At 39.1% G+C, this 15,222-nt stretch overlaps 1 protein-coding gene across 1 annotated transcript; it reads right to left on the bottom strand.

The window, feature by feature from the left end:
- Nucleotides 1–426: 426 nt before the first annotated feature.
- Nucleotides 427–11,143, bottom strand: LOC108674430 (DBH-like monooxygenase protein 1; the record flags this gene model as incomplete). The annotated part of the gene is made up of 8 exons (XM_018162376.2): nt 10,961–11,143; nt 6,993–7,165; nt 6,577–6,684; nt 3,994–4,143; nt 3,279–3,461; nt 2,377–2,463; nt 1,633–1,746; nt 427–783 (listed from the first exon to the last, which is right to left on the bottom strand). Coding segments are annotated over exons 2-8 (1,158 nt in total), but the record flags the coding sequence as incomplete, so codon positions are not given.
- Between the last annotated feature and the right edge of the window lie 4,079 nt (nt 11,144–15,222).

The raw sequence follows: 15,222 nt of genomic DNA, 5'->3' as shown, positions 1-15,222 counted from the left end.
TTTAGTCAATAGTTTTTGTTTATTTTGAATGGTTTATGCTTAGTTTAGTCAATAGTTTGTGTTTAGTTTGAATGGTTTATGCTTAGTTTAGTGAACAGTTTGTGTTTAGTTTGAATGGTTTATGCTTAGTTTAGTGTATAGTTTGTGTCTAGTGTGAATGGTTTATGCTTAGTTTAGTGAATAGTCTGTCTTTAGTTAAGAGAATAGATTATGTTTAGTATAGTGGACAGTTTCTGTTTAGTTTAGAGTACAGTCCATGATATATTACCAATAATTGCTATCTCGGATTTTTTAAACAATTTTTCGTAAAAATTGAATAACAAAAACTCCTCTGTTGAACATAAAGGTTCAAAACGTCACTCAATAGTAATACAATTTTAATTATGGTTCCTATACTAAACTAATGTAAAATAAAAGTGCACCCACCAGCCTAGTACACTCAGAGTGGCAATGCGCCGTAGTGTTCCACATGGTCAGGGGAGGCACGATATGGAAGGGCTCCACGCTGTGTCCGAACTGTACCACTCCAGCATCGTAGGTCCTGAGACGCGGCGTGTAAAACAACCTCACGCCAGAGGAGTCGACGACGTCTTGTGCCATGCGTGGGTTGTCATAGTGAATTTCCAGCATAAAGTAGGTTGCCCCGTTATGCTCTTCCCCAAGAGGGAAACCTGCTTCAGGGGGAAGCGAAAAGCCCTTCGCCCCCACAGCCCAGACTATGATCGGGACATTGCAGCCGTTCCAGGAGTCGGGCATGTTCGCGGCGTAGCACTGAGTCCCTAACTGGGCAGGGAGTTAAAAATATAACTCAGTACTCACTGCAATGAGTGACAGAGAGCGCATTTTCTCGTCGACGGAAACGTGAAGTCACGGACAGACGGACTGACGGACGGACTGACGGACATGACGAGCACAATAGGGCATTTTTTCCATAAATGAGAAAATGCGCTAAGAATGTTACCAGTTGAGCACTTCTCTATTGTTCTTCAACGAGGGAAAATGCTTAGAAATTAAAACATTCAAATAATTGGAAATAATTTGCATAAAGAAATGCACTAGGAAAAAGACATCCAAAAATGTTGCAAAAAATGGGCGAACGATCAACTAGAAATCTGACGCAGTTAATAAAGAATAAAACCCGAACAATATGCTGGAGACAGAGACAGTTAAGCCAATCAAGAGAATACATTATTGGTTAAATGAATAAAAGGTTTTGAGAACATGAAAAGACGATAAATTTTCTTCAGTATACCACGATTTATTAATGTTACTAATTCAAATTATTTAAATTGATTTTGCAACGCATAACTGCTCTCAAACCTCATCATAGAACTATTGCCAACTTCCTACAGAGAAGTAATTAGGATACCTTATCAGTCCACTACTCGATATAGATGTTGAATACCTTATAGTTTGAATACCTTATATTTGAATATCTTATAGATGAATACCATATATTTTAATTAATCACTTATATTTAAGTAGCTTATCATTCGTTGAACACCTTATACCATTCAAATATCTTATCATTTCTTGAACATCTTATACCTTTCAAATACCTTCTCAACCCACTGCTCGATATAGATGTTGAATACCTTATCACTTGTTGAACACCTCATACCATTCCATTACCTTATCAACCCACTGCTCGAAGTAGTGCGAGCTGTCGGCATCAGGCGCATGGCATTCATACAGGAGCATGTGGTGTACGAAGTGCGTGGCGTGCGCGGCAATCAAGGGTTCGTACTGCACGAATAAAGCTCTGGATTTACCAGTTCTCTAGCGCAGGGATGTTCGTATTGATTCGCAACGCATATATCATATGTTCGGATCTGTTATATTCATAAAATGGAAATTAAACCTCAACAGAAACCATCTTCCTTTTGCGTTTCTATGCCTATGCTGTGTAATATGAATAAATATTTGTGGGAGTATCTTTGTATTTTTCAAGTATTTTTCAACGCAACTCTCGATGTAAAACGAAAATTTAAATTCTGAAAAATTCATAATTTGAAAAGATCAAGGATTTTGTTCTTGCTTCCTAATTTCAGAATGAAAATACTTTATGTGATATCCATTAATACTTCTCCATCTCATGAATGCAATAATAAAAATAATGATTAATAATTCAATAATTAGGAATAATTCAATAATAAATAATAATTCAATAATTACCGTAATAATAATTCAATAAATAGGAATAATTCAATACCTAATTATAAGTAAATAATCAATAATGATTCAATAATTATTAATGTTTCAATAATTAATAATAATTTAATAATTAAAAGTAATCCAATCAGTAATAACAAAACAATAATCACTAATAATTCGTAAATAATTAATTCAAGATGTAGTATAGGCCATATAACTGACGCCGATAAAATGATGCTTGCGGTCCAGCCTGGGCGCCTTGTAGAGCTTGCACCAGTAGAGCGTGTCCACGTCGTTGGGCAGCGAGACCTGCGGGGTGAGTTCAGACCAGTACAGCAACGGTAAAATTACGATGCCAATGACCACAATAGCGTAATTAATGACAATAACTCCTGGGATATTAGAACAACAACGATAATAAACTGGCTGTGGAAATGACCACAATGCGGGGTGAGTTTAGACGACCGGTACAACAACGGCAATATTACGATGACAATGACCACAATAATGTAATTGATGACAATAACTGCTGGGATATTAGAGCAACAACGATAATAAAATGGCTATGGTGACAGGTACATAAATAACAAAATGCAAAGCAAATATACCTCACATAAGTGCACGTATACCTCAAATAAATGCACGTATACCTCACAAAAGTGCATTTATACCTCATATAAGTGACTTATACCTCACATGAGTGCAATTATAAACCTCACATGAGTGCACTTATACCTCACATGATTGCACTTATACCACACATGAGTGCACTTATACCTCACACGAGTGCTTACACCTCGCATAAGTGAACTTATACCTCACATAAGTGAACATATACCTCACATGAGTGCACTCATACCCCACATAAGTGCACTTATACCTCACAGAAGTGCACTTATACGAGTTATACCTCACATAAGTACACGTAGGTATACCGTTCAAACCACTTACTCCACATGTACTGTACGTACGCACGAGACAGAAGTACTCACGTTGGGCGCCAGCACATCCCACGTTCGCACGAGGCAAGACTCACATTGGGCGCCAGAACATCCCACGTTCGCACGAGGCAAGACTCACGTTGGGCGCCAGCACATCCCACGTTCACACGAGGCAAGACTCACGTTGGGTGCCAGAACATCCCACGTTCGCACGTGGTCGTCGTCGTGCAGGTTGACGCGCTCGTCGCCGGCGACGTAGAGGCTGGCGACGCCGCGGTGGTCGTGGTAAGGCAAACGCGCGACGTCGTCCCGACGGCCTGGCGATGCAGCGTCATCGTACGCCCAGATCACGCGCATCGTTGACGACTGCAACCAACTTATTTACTTACAAATTTATAGTCCAATATTAATGTTTAAATTAGAAATAAACGTAAACATTAACGTGAAAATTTGTAATGCGATCGTGGACTTATTTACTTGAAGATTTATAGTCCAATCTCAATGTTTAAATTAGAAATAAAAGTAAACATTAACGTAAAAATTCGTAATGCGATCGTTATATTTAATTTGAAAACAATTAATTACACCTCAACGTAATAACTGCTAGACTGATATTATTGAGTTACCGGTATTTGAATACAAACCAACTCATTATGTGTGAAATGAAAAAGCACGAATGGGCAGGTCACAATACTCACGGTAATGGGCAGGTCACGACACTCACGGTAATGGGCAGGTCACGACACTCACGGTAATGGGCAGGTCACGACACTCACGGTAATGGGCAGGTCACGATGCTCACGGTAATGGGCAGGTCACGACACTCACGGTAATGGGCAGGTCGTGCAGGTCACGACACTCACGGTAATGGGCAGGTCGTGCAGGTCACGACACTCACGGTAATGGGCAGGTCGTGCAGGTCGTCGCAGGTCACCCAGGGGCGGCTGAAGCGCAGCGTCGTATGGGTGGCGTTGCGGCGGCCGCTCATGAGCGTCACGTCCTGCGACGCGTCCACGACGGGCGTTTTGTCGCCGGTCCCGTGACGATCCTTAACAAAATAATTTCCATTTTCATATTATTATTACCTTAACAAAACTTTTAATTTATTCAACTTTTATTATTATGATAGAATTTGTTAGATTTTCCCTAAATTGCCGATGCTTCAATATAATTAAATACATGTGCGTCGGTTAGTTAGCAGTTTATTTATTTACGAAGGAAATTAACCGAACAAAACGAAAAGCCGAGTCCTGCGTCAATGAAAAGCGCATGCGCGCGTCCGCGGCTTGACGCGCGACAACGCGCCTGTCTGATTTAAGGGCGTTAGCGCATTAGCGCTCTCAGGCGTTGCTGAGGGCCACTATATGAAGCCTCTGATAAGCTAGCGTTTTACGCTGTATTCACATCTGCCTAATTTAGAATATTTAAGATTTCTATAATCCGTATTTGAATTAAAATGGTGCAAATTTCGTGAAGGAAACGGTTAACCCAGTTGAAAAACGGCTCCGAAATTCCACTTTTTCCTCAGCTGTAACAAGGGCGAGTGACGCCAACGAAAAAGTCGGCAATAACATTAAGCAACAATGTATTATTATCGCAATAATTTGATAGAGACAGAAAACGCTCCACTGCATAAATGGTCTTGGCCTTCAGGAATCTGATCGCAGGTGCAAGACAGAGGCTCGTTAGTCACGTATTAAAGTGCAGTTGAAGGTCTTTGAGAGTGTATATCCTATATGCTATCACGAACACTGAACACATGCAACGCTCTTCCGCTTTGTAAATTGCAGGCACCAACCGAAGACGAAAATCTAAGGAGAAATCAAGATGGCGATATTATACAGGATGCAAGAAATACGGGGAACGTAGGTGCAAAAGCATGTACTGTTGTCCCATAGTAATTGCTTCATTTCTTAGGTCAGAAATTTGTGAAAGAGATAGAAATAGAAATTATTAATTAATTAATTTATTAATTAATTAATCTTTGGAGTGTGGAGTCGGAGGAGGTTACAACAAATAATGGTGAGAGTATCTGAATTATTTACTAAATGAAGAGCTAATACATATAAACAGAGGAAATGATTAATACCGAGGATATTTGAGCGTACATCCAGGTGCTGCGTTCACTGTACACCAGTCAAGTGATGGTGTACACCAGTCAAGTGATGGTGTTATGGTGTACACCAGTCAAGTGATGGTATGTACACCAGTCAAGTGATGGTGTGTACACCAGTCAAGTGATGGTGTGCACCAGTCAAGTGATGGTGTGTACACCAGTCAAGTGATGGTGTACACCAGTCAAGTGATGGTGTGTACACCAGTCAAGTGATGGTGTACACCAGTCAAGTGATGGTGTACACCAGTCAAGTGATGGTGTGTACACCAGTGATAATGTACACCCCCGCACACGTCTCGCATGGTTGCACTATTCGTATAACGAAATTATCACCGGCAGCAGTTCTCGCTCCAGCACAAGGTTGACACGCAACCAGGCGCTACTTGACACGCGTGTCGCAGCTACCGCCAAGTATTGCAAGTTAAAATTAATTAATAACCACCATAACCACCAGTTTGGTGTTCATTCTTGTGGTTACTTGGATGATGGTCTGAGGATAAGTAGAATATAATATATATATGCATGTAGAATATAATATGTGTATATGAATAATCTAAAATAAGTAGTAAATGCTAGTAGTTGCACGGAGGAAATATATTATGTTGTATTTGTTGATATTAAATTTTGACCGGCACTAACTACGACCACATGAGTTTAATATCAAACAATGTAAATATTATTAATATATTAGTATTATTAGCAAGAATTGAATAGGAATTAGATAATATTAGTAAGAATTGATAGTACCGGAAAATTGTTATTATTAACTTAACTAAATATCATCGAAAATAAAATACTAATATCCAGATGGGAATTTAGTTCTGAAGTAAATAACATTCGTCAATAGTCACGACTGAATAACGAGCTGTAACATGGGATGAAATTAACGGAGCTTCATAACATCACTTAAAATGGGATGAGAGTTTTTGAGGTAATGCGGTAGCTTGTATGTTGATAACAATGAACGACACTGAAGAGGTCAGGATACGCTGACAAATGTATGGAAAATCCATGTTAACCATTGCTATATAATTTAATGGTCTGTCAGATACGGTGCATTTGGGAATGAAAACCCGAGGCAAATTAAAAATATTGTACGTAATTTAAAACATAATTATATATCTAATAAATGAGTAACTACAAATTTTAACTGACTCACGAATTCAGAGTAGAATAACAATAAGAATTAATTATTGAGCGTCTCACCGACAAGTAAGGTTGTTAAAATTCTTGTTAAAAATGTTGTAACTTAAAACATAAGCCATATGTCTCATAAAACAAGCAACTACAAATTTTTACTGACTCGCGAATTCATGACGAATTCATAGTAGAATAACAATAAGAATTAATTATTGAGCGTCTCACCGACAAGTAAGGTTGACCATCATCGTCTACCCAGCCGAGGATGATATCAGCTCCCCTCATCCCTCCGCTGGGGGAGAACCCGATCCCCACGTAGCCTTGCGTCCGCACCTATAATGTGCATTTGTTCTGAACACAATTCCAGGTGATAATGGCATTTAATTACATTTTTCATGACTTTAACATTCACAGATCAATGGGCTTAATGAAACGTCAAATATCGAGATACGATGGAAACAATGCAGATCTTACTTATCTCTTAAAATTTTATGTTTTCTATAAATAATGATAATAATTGAGAATATGAGTAATTATCAATCGATAACCATGCACTTAAATCATCTATGTCATGCAAACTATCGCAATCTGTAAACAGGAAAGTTTCGAATAAATAAGATCCATGTAATTTATGGACCTACCTCGACTTGTATTTCGACGTGGTCTTTGTCAGGGTTCCATTTCATAACAAAGTTGCCGTACTTGTCGAGCTGCACTTGGTGTCTGAAGTGCTGCTGGGCTGTGCAGACCATCAGGCTGAACACGACCAGCACGGTGCATGTTGCTGCTAGGAGTGACATCCCATGCACAGGTTCTGCGAAAAACGCCGGCATATTTGACACAGTAACGAATGCAAAAAATCATTTTGAATTCAAATAATTTTATATCTGGTATTTTGGATGATTCAACGCTTCCAGGCATCAGGCTGAACACGACCAGCACGGTGCATGTTGCTGTTCGGAGTGACATCCCATGCACACGTTCTGAGGAAAACGCCGGCATATTTGACCCATTAACGAATGTAAAAAAAATTAGATAAGTACTCACTTCCGTGAGTGACAGAGAGCGCATTTTGTCGTCCGTCCGTGAAGTGAAGTCACGGACGGACATGACGAGCATAATAGCTCCTTTTTTCCATAGATGAGAAAATGCACTAAAAACACTAATTAAATCAAAATAATTTTATATCTGATATTTTGGATGATTCGACGCTTCCGGGCATCAGGCCGCCACGACCAGCACGGCTTGCTGCTGCTCTGAGTGACATCTGTGGCAAACGCCGGCATATTAAATCCTTTATAACTAATGCAATAAAAACATGGCTTTAATTCAACGTATTGTTATTGGATGTGTTGGATAATGCAGCGCTTCCAGGCAACATGCTGGTAACTCATAGCACGACCGGTGTTGCTGTACGATGTGACATAACATGCATTACGTTAATTCTGAGGAATGTGACGGCACATTTATGAATATTATTTAAAGGCCTTAGGATGCTGAAATATTCTTCGGAGAAAACCGAACGCAAGTTAAACTTATGATATTTTCACCATTTCACACAGGCTATTCTATGACTGTTATTTCTCTTTATTCAGAATAAACACTCATATTTATTTATTTATCTATTTATTTATAATTTTTTGTTAAGAAAGCGCACACCAATTCGATACAACTGCGTATACGCGATACAACTGCGTACGCGCGATGCAAGTGCGTACACGTGATGCAACTGCGTACACGTGATACAACTGCGTACACGTGATACAACTGCGTACACGTGATACAACTGCGTACACGTGATCCAACACTGCGTACACGTGATGCAAGTGCGTACGCGCGATGCAAGTGCGTACACGTGATACAACTGCGTACACGTGATACAACTGCGTACACGCGATACAACTGCGTACACGCGATACAACTGCGTACACGTGATACAACTGCGTACACGCGATGCACGTGCTCGTGTCAACTTATAAACGTTGTTTGCACGTAGCGCCGACAAACTCCACTCCTTATATTTAGTGCTGGTCGTGCGCTCGATACGTGAGTGAAGCTCCTTCTAGGTAATAATTTGTGATCATTTCCAAAATGAGTATAAAATAATCAAAATAAAAATTATCCTATTGAATAATTAGATCGTTCGCGTCTCATTGTCACAGCATGTCACGCAACTTATTCAATATAGAGGAATATTGTATTGATAATAATACATCAGATATAGAATATTCATTATTATTTCAATGAATATTCGATAAATTTATGCACTATATTTCAGTCAAGTTCTACATTATTTTAAAATAAATGGTAATTCGAGCGGTCTACATAAAATATTTGCAGTCAAATGTAGGTTTTAATTTTATGCTTACGGTATTACCCAAATAGGAGGCTATAAACATCGCATGATAGAAGGAACTTCAATTTAACTTCAGAAGCCAATAAGTTTCTTCTTGAATTATATAGACACTTGACGAGGGCGAAGCTCAATTATTTATCACATGTTTGCTTCCCACGGGGATCGATTTACGCACGGCAGGTTATAATTTTATGCTTACGGTATTACATAAATTGTTAGCTAAACATCGTAGAATAATACAATATAACTTTAATTTGACTTCAGAAGCCAATAACTTTCTTCTTAAAATGTACAGGCACTTGGACGAAGTCGAAACTCAATTGTTTATCACATGTTTGCTTCCCACGTGGATCGATACACACGGCAGGTAATCACCTGGACACGTGAACCCTTCAACGTTGATCTTTTCTTTTACGCTAATTCATACACGCATACACGTGCAGCATCGATTCCCGATCACACAGTCCATTAAAATGTCGAGAAAGAAAATACTGAAGAGCGGTAATGGACAGGTACTTATTGGCCACCATTAACTGCCGACCGGCAACTTTTCGGTGGCCGCTGATACCACGCTTAATAATTTCAACAGCGAACAATTAAATGACCATCCAGAACTTGATATATATTCCTAGACTGCCGTCTGCATGTATATATTTGAATATTATCGCCAGTAAAATATAGATGGAAACTGAACAACATCGCCTTAGTAATTCGCCATGAAATACAAGCGACAGGTTTGGATATGAAGAAGAATTTGATGAATATCTCCCAATAACATACAATAAGATTATTCGCCCCAGAACAACCACTAACTGCCAGGAGCAAGAGGCATGTGGCGGAAGCAGTTCAATTAGCTTTCACTCTATACAGTTTGCCTAACTCGCTACCTCATTACGCTCTGCTGAGTGAGAACACGCTAGCGTGACGACACTCACTGCACGCTGAGTGAGAACACGCTAGCGTGACGACACTCACGGCATGCTAAGTGAGAACACGCTAGCGTGACAACACTCACGGCATGCTAAGTGAGAACACGCTAGCGTGACGACACTCACTGCACGCTGAGTGAGAACACGCTTGTTGCAGGCTGTGTGAGAACAATTAACAAAAAGTCAGTTATGTGATGATCATAAGTTACATAACAATAATAAGTTAAGCGATTATCATAAGCTCGACGAAGATTATGAGTTCTAAGATGACTATATATATACATGTTATCACGATAATACGACTTATGATTTTCAGCAGATCTACAACGGCGTAACAGTCTACGAACAAAGCAAATCCAGGTTGAATTTTCTTTGATTCAAATGACATTTTCTTGGGTTCAAATGAGATTTTCATATCCAATTCCGGATTTTGACGACGTCTTCACTAGTTTCACATGGAAGCCATGCCTTATCCAATATTATGGTTAAATTTATCCACCCTCGCTACATCTACAAATTACGAAGCCAAGTCCAAGACAAAAGACAAATGAGTAGCGTTATTTGTGCTGAAAAATTCAGCTGTTGCCACTATGCCTGAGGAATAACGTCTCTTTAGAAATACTTCATGGAACAAACCTAAGGAAAAATTATTCTTCACGCCCATTAATACGACATGAAGAAATGCGCGCAATAAATATACTTAACGGAAAAAAATAGCAGGCGAAGATATGCGCCTAATAAGCAGACTCTTTAACTGCAGAAGTCGATTTTTGTTTTCTTTATTTTAGGTGGGCACTTTTGTTTTCTTTATTTTACGTGGGCATTTTTGTTTTCTTTTTTTTACGTGGGCATTTTTGTTTTCTTTATTTTACGTGGGCATTTTTGTTTTCTTTATTTTACGTGGGCATTTTCCAGCGTGGCTCTGCAGCGTACGCAACAACACCCAGCACTTCATTCATTGAGTTCAGAAAATAAAATTCTGGAGTTTGTTCAAATTTGTGCAAGCAAAGAGACAAATGTTTGCATTTATGGCTAAGATATAATGACCAAGATTTTCTTACTTTGTTGAACCAATTTATAACTATACTGAACAACACAGTAATGATTAGAAACACAAACTTGCACGTTTACAGGTATGGGCGTGTAAGAAAAGTTTCTGTTGATTGCTAAAAAATTCACACTTAATATGTTTTTCTAAATCAAAATGTAAAAAAAATAATAAAATCCCACCAACAATTTATAAACAGCACCTAAAATCTCGCAGAAAATGTGGTTTTGCGGTTAACAGAAAATTTACACGAGAGGTTAACGAAATTTGTCTCACCTGCCCCGACAGACGTCCTTATAATTTCTATTATACCTTAACGAAGGAAATAAATTAATAGTATAAGTTATCGAAGTTCACTTGTAGTTCAATACTTCTTCATGCAGGCCTCAACTGGCCACAATAATATAGGAAGCTTGATTGTTTTACGGGAGACAAACACGCATAACCTCACCTCACGACGGCAGGCTAAACACTACCAAGAGTGGGCAGGTGAACCGCACCACCGCACGCAATCACCTCGCCCGGACGCGTTCACGAATTATGCACCGGCGCGAGTAACCTTCTTTAGTAGTTAGTAACCTTCTCTGTAGTGTACCGGCGCGAGTAACCTTCTTTAGTAGTTAGTAACCTTCTCTGTAGTGTACCGGCGCGAGTAACCTTCTTTAGGAGTTAGTAACCTTCTAAGTAATGTACCGGCGCCAGTAACCTTCTAACAGAGCTGGGCAGCGCTACTTTGAAATGTAGCGGCCGCTACCGCTCCGCTACATGCTCTTAATGTAGCGGGCGCTACCGCTACCGCTACACCCACTAGATTGTATCGAGCGCTACCGCTACCGCTACAGTAGAATGTAGCGCCGCTACATTAGACAAATACAATGGACAAAATTATTGGAAATCTCTAAATATTTATTGTTCTGCTATTGGGATTTACTCATAAACATTTAATGATAATAAAATATTTTCAAAACATATCAATGCAACTTTATTGCAATTAACCTAACCGAACAAGTACGGGTTAGATACAGTAAATAAAAGTTACAGTTATTTTCATGTTTTACCTTCCCTACATGGATGTCTACTTTAATCTACCAATCTCAAAAATTATCCACATATACATATAAAAAATCAGTCTTTTATTTGTATATATATGTGGATTATTTTTGAGATTGGTAGATTGAAGTAGACATCCATATGTAGGGAAGGTGAAACATAGAAATAACTGTGTAAAAATAACTGTAAGCAAACTGAAACATGAAAAAATACCTGTAAGTGGTAACTGGTAACAACTTAACAAGTAACAACTAACATGTTGACACTAGTAACAGGCTAAGGTTGACAACATTACACCGAAATCTTTCGTACAGTTTTATTCTGTAATTTATTTTATGTATGTTATAGTATGTATCATGCTGGTTTTTAAATAATATTTAATACTATTAAGTAAAATCTAAAGGCTTTATCTATAAATGTAGCGGTAGCGCTGTAGCGGCAAAAACTCGTATCACTACTTAAATATGTAGTGGGCGCTACCGCTACCGCTACATTGCTTTAAAATATAGCGCCGCTACCGCTACCGCTACATTGCTTTAAATGTAGCGCCGCTACCGCTACTGAAAATGCAGCGGCCGCTGGTAGCTGCCGCTACATGTAGCGCACTAGACTGCATGCTCACCGTTGCCTTCTAAGTAATGTGCGTGCGCAAGTAACCTTCTAAGTAATGTACCGGCGCAAGTAACCTTCTAAGTAATGTACCGGCGCAAGTAACCTTCTAAGTAATGTACAGGCGCAAGTAACCTAATATTTCTCGCATACTCTCTCTCTCTGAAATGCAAAATTATTCATCTTCACAGAGGGACATTACAGTAACTTATACAATCTTTTATATATTTCTTCTTTATTTACAACGGGTACTTTTGAAAACCTATAGATGATTCATCTGATGAACCTAGAGAAAACCTACAAATTCGTTGGATCAAATAATAATGTTGAAGTTTAAAGTATCTATCAGGGTTTAAGCATTTTACAAAATTACTATCGAATGAGGCTTCAAGTATTCAATTTTTAATCACCATAGAAGTAAGCATTTTATATAATTTAAAAAATGGTTAACACCATGTAGTCGTTCAGTGGCCCATGCAGCCATGAGTTTTTTCCCATCCGGCCATGCCGGTTTTCTCAGGACACCCTGCGAGTATGCAGACAACAATACTTTTTTTAATGATTATTGCTGCAACAATTACAGACTTCATTTATACGGCGTCAAAGTAAAAATATTTTGTGAAAATTAATTTTATAAATTCAAATTTTATCACGTGCCTTAATTTCCGAGTTTCTTGAAAGTGTTTTCCACGCTAGAAGCCGAAAGACTTTGATTAGTCAGTGAGTTGTTTCTACTGTTTGTATAGGGAGCAGCTAAGCTAGGATACGTTGAGTGAACTAATTGGATATTGGCTTCTAGAATGTCGCACTCTGGTGAGAAACAAACATCGTTTGGCAATTATCAAAGTTTCATTGCTTACTAAACGCCTAATTGAGGAAGTGTCATGAGTAAACATATATAGGAAAATTCTTCGTGACTAGCAAAAGTCAGATTCACGTGCTTCGGCCCGGGATTACAATGCAATTTAAAAATCTGAGATTTTATTTGACAGTAAAGTTCGTCAAAAATTGCCCGCGAAGTGACATCTCACGCTTCTAGTAGTTATATTAAGCTTTTGAACCTGCGTTGAACCAAATCCATAACTTGTGAAATGTTCGTGCTTGGAATTCGTTGGTGACGAACGTGTGATGTAATCGTGACGTACGAATACTGCGGCGAACGCAAGCCATACAGTGGGGGGAAATAAATATTCGTACACTTGAAAAATCGTATTTTAATGTATGTAAGTACACAAACTTAACAGGAAAAGTGATTTATATATAAATCACTTCTCCTGTTCAGTTTGTGTACTTACATACATTAAAATACGATTTTTCAAGTGTACGAATATTTATTTCCCCCCACTGTATAGTGACATTTCTGCCTTGAACATTTATGATGAATGTCTGACATATTCGCGACACTGGCTGTCTTCACTAACAATACGATAAGTTGTCATTTATGGAAAATGTTCTATTATTCAGTAATTGTAGTCTGCATTGGAATCGAGGAACTCAACTGCCATCAGTATTTCCCTAAAGAGTAAAACAGTCCCGTTCCCATCAGTGTACTACCCAATCATTACATCCACCCCTCTCAGTGTACTACCCACTAATTACACCCACCCCTCTCAGTGTACTACCCACTAATTACACCCACCCCTCTCAGTGTACTATATACCCACTACCTACACCCTCTCTGCTCAGTGTACTACCCACTAACTACCCCCTCTCTGCTCAGTGTACTACCCACTAACTACCTCCTCTCTCTGCACAGTGTACTACCCACTAACTACACCCTCTCTCTGTACTACCCACTAACTACCCCCCTCTCTGCTCAGTGTACTACCCAGTGTACCCGCTGAAGACGCTGAACACATCACGCGCCGCTGACACCGCTGAGGCGCTGAACGCCCAGGAGATAATCCTGACGGGGGTGGCGTTCGGACTGCTGGCGCTGCTGGTGCTCTTCTACCTGCTCTTCTGCTGCCACGTCTGGGGCACGCATGCCGGGCTATGGGCCTTCTGCCCGTGCAGCTACTGCCAGCGCCGGTCAGAACATGATGTTAATGAGTTGATAGTGAGAAGTTAATGAGTTGATAGTGAGCAGTTAATGAGTCTTGTATCTGTCGCTTCTGTCAGCGCCGGTGAGAACTTAATGTTAATGAGTTAATAATGAGAAGTTAAGGAGTTAGTCTTATATCTGTTGGTACTGTCAGCGCCGGTAAGTACTTAATGTTAATGAGTTGATAATGAGAAGTTAAGGAGTTAGTCTTATATCTGTTGGTACTGTCAGCGCCGGTAAGTACTTAATGTTAATGAGTTAATAATGAGAAGTTAAGGAGTTAGTCTTATATCTGTTGGTACTGTCAGCGCCGGTGAGAACTTAATGTTAATGAGTTGATAATGAGAAGTTAAGGAGTTAATAATGAGAAATTAATGAGTTACCATTGCGTCATCGCTGGGCCAGCTGTGGCAATTAATACTGACACATAGAAATGGATTAATTTGTCAAGTAGGAATTAAGGCCGGTATAGAAAGTAGGGCTGGTATAGAAAGAGTGGTTCCTAAGTAAAGAATGTCAATATATGAACATGGTTACTGATACAGCTAATTAACATGTCAGTCTGAAATGAAGTAAAAATGACCAGTCAATGTTACGGTATTTGGCAGGTCGTGAAAAATTTCACCCCACTTTACATACGATCAATCATGATGAACGTATATAACTTAAGGTATGTACGATCAATTAAGATGACCGTACATAACTTAACGTACGATCAATTAAGATGACCGTACATAACTTAACGTACGATCAATTAAGACGACCCAATATAACTTAACGTACGATCAATTAAGATGACCGTATATAACTTAACGTACGATCAATTAAGATGACC

The sequence above is a fragment of the Hyalella azteca genome, unplaced genomic scaffold (genome assembly GCF_000764305.2).
Source record: "Hyalella azteca isolate HAZT.00-mixed unplaced genomic scaffold, Hazt_2.0.2 contig2932, whole genome shotgun sequence".
NCBI classification, from domain to species: Eukaryota; Metazoa; Arthropoda; class Malacostraca; order Amphipoda; family Hyalellidae; genus Hyalella; species Hyalella azteca.
Note: the sequence above shows the minus strand (reverse complement) of the source record. Positions and strands in the feature narration are given on the sequence as shown.